The sequence below is a fragment of the Rhinopithecus bieti genome, unplaced genomic scaffold (genome assembly GCF_001698545.2).
Source record: "Rhinopithecus bieti isolate Rb0 unplaced genomic scaffold, ASM169854v2 scaffold_14839, whole genome shotgun sequence".
NCBI lineage: Eukaryota > Metazoa > Chordata > Mammalia > Primates > Cercopithecidae > Rhinopithecus > Rhinopithecus bieti.
In genome coordinates, this window is record NW_016808133.1 from 986,615 (window position 1) to 994,945 (window position 8,331).

The 8,331-nt window shown below is 52.2% G+C and overlaps 1 protein-coding gene across 1 annotated transcript in view; it reads right to left on the reverse strand.

Moving 5' to 3' along the window:
• Window positions 1–7,209, reverse strand: part of CAPN9 (calpain 9) — a 54,545-nt gene extending 47,336 nt beyond the window's left edge. The window contains exon 1 of the mRNA XM_017885620.1: window positions 6,884–7,209. Within this exon, the coding sequence (XP_017741109.1) occupies window positions 6,884–7,096 (213 nt within the window). The 5' untranslated portion in view covers window positions 7,097–7,209. The remainder of the gene's footprint in view (window positions 1–6,883) is intronic.
• Between the last annotated feature and the right edge of the window lie 1,122 nt (window positions 7,210–8,331).

The window sequence follows — 8,331 nt, forward strand, 5'->3', positions numbered from 1 at the left end:
GATCCTCTTGCCTTGGCATCCCAAGGTATTGAGGTAACAGACACATGCCACCCTGCCCAGTGTTTCTTTTTTTAGATATGCACTTAGGTAAAATTATATGTGTCTATACCATATAAAGAGAGATATCCACGCATCTCTCATATGGTTTCACCGAAGTAGATTATATATACATATATATTATTCTATATTGCACATAAGCACATACACTATGTATATTAATCTAATCATTAATACATATTAATATATACATATACAATATGGAGGGATATTTCGTGAACAAAAAAGGGTAGAAAGTAATCTTACGAAATGCATATATTTTTCCACCATTTGGGTTGTTGGGCTCCATTCCTGGCATTGGATGACAGCAAAGAGAGAGGGAAAGCCTCCGCCCTCTTGGAGCTGCCCTGGACGCAGTGGGCGGTGCTCGCGGAAGCCCCGCCCCCTCCCATCTCCTGCCCCTCCCCTCCCCCAGCCGGCCTCAGGCCTGGCCTCACCCACGGTGCCCACTGTGCCTGCAGCTGCCACCACCTCCCAGAAGTGGCTGTTTTGTTCAGGAGAGTTTTGCAAATTGCATCTGAGGAGGAGACAAACCATAAACCAGGAGAGAAAAGAGCGAGGATGGAGAGGGAAGGGGTGGGATGGGGCAAGGCTAGCTACCGCAGACAGCAGGGGAGGCGTCTCTAGGGGAAGCGGAGGAGCAGAGACCTCAACAAAAGGAAGGAGGGTGGAAGCTGGGCCGGTCCCAGGAGAGGAAACAGCCAATCCTGTGACAGCGAGGCACGTTCTGGCTCGCCCTGCAGGGGTGGTGAGTTAACTGGGCCGGGGCCTGCAGAGGAGTGAAGGATTTTTCCCGCCTGTCCCCACTTTTCCAGGCACTAGGACTGAGGAGGGGCCTGGGCTGGAGGTGGAAGGTTCCAGCAGTGTCTGAGCGGATGCCGTGTGGGGAGCTCAAGCTGCGCCACTTTCCCCGAGAGACCTCAGCTTTGAATTGTCTTCCTCAGGCTGCTCAGGACCCTGCTTCTCCTCTCATCTTGTGTCCCAAAGAATCACAGGCAGGATAGAGATTTCTTTGAAGTCAAGGGAATTATCAGGACCAAGAGCAGAAGCTTCAAGTGCTTGTGCTCTCTCTGCATCTCCCAGGATGTGACAGCCTGGAGGAGTGACAGACACCAGGGGCGCCTGCCCAGGGAGAGCTATGTACGGCATTAGTGTCTAGAATATTCAAGAAAGTTTGGCCAGAAGAATTTCTGAAAAACACGGGGTGTTTTTAGATGCACCAAAACCCCAGGCCCAGCAGAAGTAAGGACCTCCCAAATGCTGGCCTCTCCTCTGCCAGGTCTCACACATCTTTGCATTCCCAGCCCCAGCTCCAGGTAGCCTTGGAGCCTTTTCATTAAATGACTGATCTCCATGGTGGCTGGAAAGGGAGTGAAGGTGGGGGGCAGCGCTCAGTTCTGGGGTCCTGGCTTGCCTGCGCAGACCTCTCTCATCTGTAGTAGGTACACTGCTGTTCTTCCTCCTCCACCTCAGCTAGCGCAGGAGTTTGCAGGTGGCTCTGAGCTGAGCCCAGAAGGACAATGCAAACCAGGACCATGTTAGTGGGCCTCGGTAGAGTCCTAGCAATAGCCTGCCCCACTCAGCAGTGGGGCTCAGGGTGGACCATTTAACTTCTCACGGCTGCATCCTCATCTGTCGCCAGCTTAGACATTTTGGACTTGTTGAAGAATGTGCCTGCCCGAAGGGAACCCCAGGAGTCCCCCAAGCCCTCCCTGTCTTGATTGCCCAGTCCCTGCCAGGGGATTGCCCTGGCAAGCAATGCCCCCACTGCCACTGCTACTCACTCCTCAAGTGGACATAAAATGGACTGCAAAAGCCACAGATCCCCGCCCAGCAAGCTGTGCCGGCTCCTGGGGCAGGGCTGTTCCCGGATGCCCGCCTCCTTCCCATCCTCCCTGTCCCTCCCCTCCCCCAGCCTTCTGCAGGCCTGGCCCGGGCAACCGCACCAACTGTGCCTGCAGCTGCCGCCGCCTCCAGTTCCTGTCTTGCAATTGGTTGTTTTGTTCAGGAGAGGTTTGTTTTTGTTTTTGTTTTAAACCAAATCGCACCCAAAGAGGAGAAAAATACAAAAGGAGAAAACTCAGAAACTCTCTCCAAGTAAACACAAATTAGTCATCGGGTATAAACTGGGGAGCTGACTGGATGTGTGACCGATTCCTCTGTGGGTCACTGTTTCTGGGAATTGGTGTGCACCCGGGCCAGTCGCAGGGGGTTCTGCGGACGCATGTGTGGAACGGCAGCTAGGCTGTGGGCCTGGGAGTGGTGTGTATGTAATGGCCCACATGCCCACATGTGCAAGGTGCCTGTGACTTGCCTTGGTGTGTGTGCTCAGGTGTGGTACACATCTGTGCCTGTGCATGCTCCACATGTGTGCTGGTTGCATGTGCACTGGGGAGCATTGTCTACACATGAGTGTCCTGCATGTGCATGTCAATCCCGGATGTACATTTGTTCCTGTGAAATGTTGTTTGGGAGGCCATGAGAATAGGGTTACCTGAAGTTACAGTCCTGGTATGTTATAGGACGATCATAGGTGTCTCAATTGCAGGGGTCTTGACAAACCTGAAGTGAACCCAGACTGCTGCCTGGAGATGCCTAAATCCCTGAGGGAGGCATGCAGACCCCTCCCTCGCCCCTCCCCCGCCCCACTGCCCTACCACCAGGTGGTTTTCCTGGAGCACTAAGGGCCGAGCACCCTGGAATGTTTGCTTTCAGGGACTGTTCTGTTTACTTTGTACATCATCGTGGCTCAGCTGAAGACACAGACTCCTCTATTAAGCACACTGAATAATTTACAAAGGGAAAAGCCTTCTTTCTTTCTTTCTTTCTTTCTTTCTTTCTTTCTTTCTTTCTTTCTTTCTTTCTTTCTTTTTCTTTCTTTCTTTTCTTCCTTCCTTCCTTCCTTCCTTCCTTCCTTCCTTCCTTCCTTCCTTCCTTCCTTCCTTTCCTTTCTTCCTTTTTTCTCTCTTTCTTTCTCCTTCCTTCTTCCTTCCTTCCTCCCTTCCTTCCTTCCTGCCTCCCTCCCTCCCTCCCTTCCTCTCTCCCTTCCTCCCTTCCTCCCTTCCCTCCTTCCCTTCCTTCCCTTTCTCTCTCTCTCTCTTCCTCTCCTTCTCTCTTTTTCTCTTTCTTTTTCATTCATCCTTTCTTTCACATGGCCTTCCAGTGAAGAAAAGTCACATTTCTAGCAAGGTCTGGAGATGCCAGACGCTGCCGTTCACAGCTGTCTGCTCATCCCTGTCATGTGCCCAGCACTATGGAGGCCATGGGGCCTTGGGGCTGTCCCAGAACAACTGACAACGCCTCCTGGAGGTCAGGGGAGCAGCACAGGGAACAGCAAGCCCACCATGCAGGAGAGGTTGTGGTCACGTGCCACGCTGTGCACAGGTCTGCCGGGGGGTTGTTCACACGGGCTAGAGGGGTGTGGGCCCTTTCAGGGAGGTGTCCTGGATTTACACTGAGAATTGGGGAGGAATTGCCTGGCCAAAAACAGATGGGTACAGACAAGGAGGGCTGGACTGCATGGTGGCTGCTCCCCATCAGGCTGGGAGATCCCACCCGATACTCCCTCCTCTTCTTTCTGTGCACCCACTTACACTCAGGTACACAGCTCCTTGCATGAGACCTGGGGGTGATCTCACCTTCTCTCCAGATTGAGCCTATCACCTCTCTGCCTCCCAGCCCCTCCCAGCCAGTTCCCTGAGTCACCCCCTCAGTACACTCCTTGCCCTGGGCTCCCTGGAGGGCAAGCCTGGCTGTCCACTGCCCTCCGATGTCCCCTTGGCTTTGTGCTCTGCCCACCCTCCCCAAGCACAGCTGTGTTTGACAAGAAGGTGGTGCTGGGGAGGAGGGCCCTCAGCCCCACGGTCCTACGGGCTGCTGAGATATGCACCGCGTAGTGCTGAGCCCCACTGCAAACGATGCCCAAGCCACAGAGGTCTGCAGGGAACCTGGCAATGCTTGTGATTTCCCTATGGCCCACTACCCCCGAACCCCTGTGACTCCATGCTGCAGAAAGAATCTCCATGCTCATCCTCAGCCCTTCTGCTCCTAATTTTATAGAAATCTGTAAGATACGACGTAAAGCCCCTAACTCCCCTAATTAAACAGATAGGGGTGCGGGAATGAGGACCAGACCAAAGGGACAATCTCAGTTGCAGACAAAGGAAAAGGCAGAACAGATTCTGAAAATGAGTCCATGGGAACAACAGCAACATAGTAGACCTGGGTTAAGATCAGTAAAGGGTCTGCCCTGGGTGGAGACAGTGCGATGAGGAAGGGACAGAGGGCTGGTACAGGGGCATGGGCTGGGTGGCAGGTCAGGGTGCATCTTGGCAGGGGCTCATGTGTATCAAGGGCCCTGGCCTATAAATGAAGGCCTCGCCCAGCGGTTGGGGCAATGCCAGAGGAGATAACACTAAGGAAGACAGCCCCTTGGAGCGGAGATCTGGGACTCTAGAATCGCTAGGCAGGCCTCGGTGGCCCTGGTCACCAAGGGAGGGGAGACTTCTAAAGGGGGAGACAAAGATGCCCTCCATGCTGGTTTGTGTGCCCAGCTTTTATCTTGGAGAATTCTAACTCTGACAGAAAGTAGGTGAGTTGTAGAGTACAGATTATACTTTAAACTAGGTGACATCAAGACAGACTGCGAGGATGGGGACCCTCCTAGAGTCAGGAGGCAATGGTGTTAGGTTGCAATGACAGCAGTAGAAATAACAAGGACTGGCACTGATTCTTTACACACCAGGCTCTTTGCTAAGTGCTCTACTCATGGTAACGCAGCTGACCCTCATGAGGACCCCATAAGTTGCGTTATTGTCCCCATTTTAAGGAAGAGAAAAAGTGCTTCCAACCTTTTCATATCAAGCGCCTGTAGAGAACATGAACATTTATACAACACCCTGGATCAAACAGAAAGAACTGCTGCTTCCAGTCAGAGGCTCTGCTCACCGGGGACCCAGGAAATCAGTTTCTCTGGAACTCTGTTTCTCAGGGCTCCTGACATCAACTGCAGGGAAATCTCTGCCCATAGGTAAAAATGCACCCACAGCCTGCAGTCTGGGCAGCTGCCCATGCGCCCATTATTTGTTCATGTGCCGAGGCCGGAAAAAGCCCAGGGAGACCTAACAGTCACGGGCAGACGGTCAGAGGTCCCTGTTTTATGTCTTGTACCTTCTGCTTTTTTATTTTGGAAATGTCCTTTTTCTTACTTAGCAAAGCATGATTTACTAATCCTGTCTGTAAAGTGCAACCCCACGTGATCTGCCAGTGTCCTGACCTCACACTGCAATTGGCCATATGCAGAGAACCAAAACCAATCACAGCGTGGCTTTGGGTTGTGGTGAGGAAGGTGCCTGGGAGCTTTCACCCCAACTCTGATAGGGCCACTGAATGCTCACTGTGATTTCCCCACGAACATGGTACCTTGTGGGATCAACTACCCGGCGGGTGAAGATCAAGGCACCTGTGTGCCTATGCATGCAGTCACCCTGCCCCCCCCCACATATGCATATGCATATCCACGCACGTGTGCACACAGTCACACACATGCACACACATAGTCAAATTCCTACACGCACAAGTGCATGCACACACATGCACCCCACACTGCCTACTGCAGGAAACAACAATAAAATGCTTACCACTTCGGAAACAGCGGCTTAGGTTTAATTTGGCCCTGCCCATGAAGAGCCCAGAGGTTTTGTGAATGTGCATTAAAAAAAAAACTTAAATCATCAATATTATTTTAATGTTGGGAGATAGAGAGGAGGTAGTTATGGTGAGTCCTTTGCTACTCGTGTGTAAGATGAGACTCAGAGCTAATCATCATCATAATTATAATAACAGCATCAGTGATAGTAATAATGTGACAATAGCTGTAATGTACTGGAAACCCTTCTGTGTGCTAGACATTGGCTTGTGTTAGTCATTATTGTTTCCATTTTACAGGTGAAGAGACTGGGGCTCAGGGAAACTAAGTGATATGACTCTATGCATGAGACAAATTGGCAGGATAAGACGGGCACTCAGGATCTCACCTGTAGGACCAGCATCCCTTGTACTGCCCCTCCTTGCCCAAAAGCAACCTGACCCCACGGTAGCCACTCCCAGGCCCGTACCCACCCGGAGGGAATGGAAGCCAGCCCAGCTGGCGCCGGGTCAGAGGTAGAGCCCTGACTAATCCAACACCGCAAATATTGACATGGTGTTCCAGGCACAAGCTGGCACCTCTTGGGACCCAGTGACCAGCTGGTACCTCTTGGGATGACACCTCCAGACTGTCAGAGGTGGGGCACCGTTCACCCTGATCTCTGGGAATGGGGGATGCATGATTCTGGGGAGAAGATTCCTGCTTCCCTTGTATTCCATCTGTCACACAGTTGCTGAGACCTTGCTGAGCTAAACATCCATCCACACTGAGCACCCTCAGCTCTGGGCCAGAAGCCACAGGGCACTATACATACGTGATCTCAGTGTTACCACACACACAGGGTGGGGGCCTGTCCTTGTGGATAAGGTTTTGATTCGTGCCTATCACCTGCTGACAAGACCCGCTCTGACTCCAGGTCCTCAGCCTTGGTGGGAGTCAGAGAGCTTGAGGCAGGGGAGAGGGTACAGCCAGATGCCTTGGGCCCCCACTGCAGAGCATCCCAGGCCTGTATATCATCTTCTGCCTCCAAACTGCAAAGCTTTCCACAGTAGACTGGGGTGATGCACCTCTGTTGCACTGAGCGTAGCTGGCGCCTCCCAGCTCCCCTCTTTCCACTTCCTGCACGAGCTTCTGAGTCTCAGGGTCATCTGTGCTCTTTCCCCTGCTCGCCCCACTCACCCCTGGTCGTTTCCACACAAAGGGGACCTGCGGCCTCTCGTTGTAGAACAGGGAGGAATTGCTGGCCGGGAAGTCTGCATCCTCAAAAAGGGTGCCTCTCTGCAGGCACTCCTGCCTCAGTTGCTCAAAGCTCTGGCCTGAGGAGTGGGTGGTCCGGGCATCCTTGGGAACCGGGTGTGCCTGGGGCCCTGGGGCCCGGTAGAGGTAAGGCATAGCTGCTCCCTGGAAGACCGGTTTGGGTCTGGCAGTGGATGGAAAAGGAAGTGAATGAGTGAGCTGTGTGTGCCGGTCAAGAAGGAACAGCTCAGAGGACTCCTGGGCTGAGTGGCCCTCACCTCCACCTGTTTTCTGGGCACCTCCCTGTTAGACTGAGATGGGACACGCCCTGATGGAAAACAGCAGAGAGAGCCCTCTGCCCACTCTGTGCTCCTGCAGACCCAGAGGCAGCTCTGGGGCCTGGCACATTCCACTCAGAGACGGCACCTCTGCGCAGTGCACTCAGGGGGCCTAGTGGGAGAGAGAGGATTGCTTCAGAAGGGAAAACAGCAAGAAACCCAACTGGTCCAGGAGGTGGCTTTATGGAGAAGTGCACGGTGTGGCCTTGAGTCACAACTCCTACATCAGAGAATGGCAGAATTTTGTAGTCGGAAGGGAGCTTGGTGAAGGAAAACAGGATGTATTATGTGAACACAGCTGGCACAGCTCCTGCACAGGCAATCCCATAGTGAGTAAGAGCTGGGGTCAGCAAACTTTTTCTGTAAAGGCCCAGATCATGAATATTTTCAGCTTTGTGGGCCATACAAAGTCTGTACTGTAACTGCTCAACTTTGCTGTTGTAGTGACAAAGCAGCCATAGATGTGACACAGGTGAATGGGTGTGGCTGTGTTCCAATAAAACTTTATTTACAAAGGCAGGTGGGGGCCAGATTTCTTCCAACCTGACCCCTGATAGAGGACAACTCGCAGAGGACATCTGCTCCTCCTCTAGGGCGCATGTGCCTCTCTAGTTCTCTAATAAAGTTCCTTGTTGTTACAGTCCCGCAAATAGGATCTCAACTGAGAAAAAACAAATGTTAGAGGATGGAGGTGGTTTGATAAATGTGTTTGCACATAGAAATGATTAATACAGCTGGGTGTGGTGACTCACACCTGTAATCCCAGCACTTTGGGAGGCCAAGGAGGGTGGATCGCCTGAGGTCAGGAGATCGAGACCAGTCTGGCCAACATGATGAAACCCTGTCTCTACTAAAAATACAAAAAATCAGCCGGGTGTGGTGGTAGACACTTGTAATCCCAGCTACTCAGGAGGCTGAGGCAGGAGAATCCCTTGAACCTGGGAGGTGGAGGTTGCAGTGAACCGAGATCATGCCACTGCATTCTAGCCTGGGTGACAGAGAGAGACTGTCAAAAAATAAATAAATAAATAAATAAATAAATAAATAAATAAA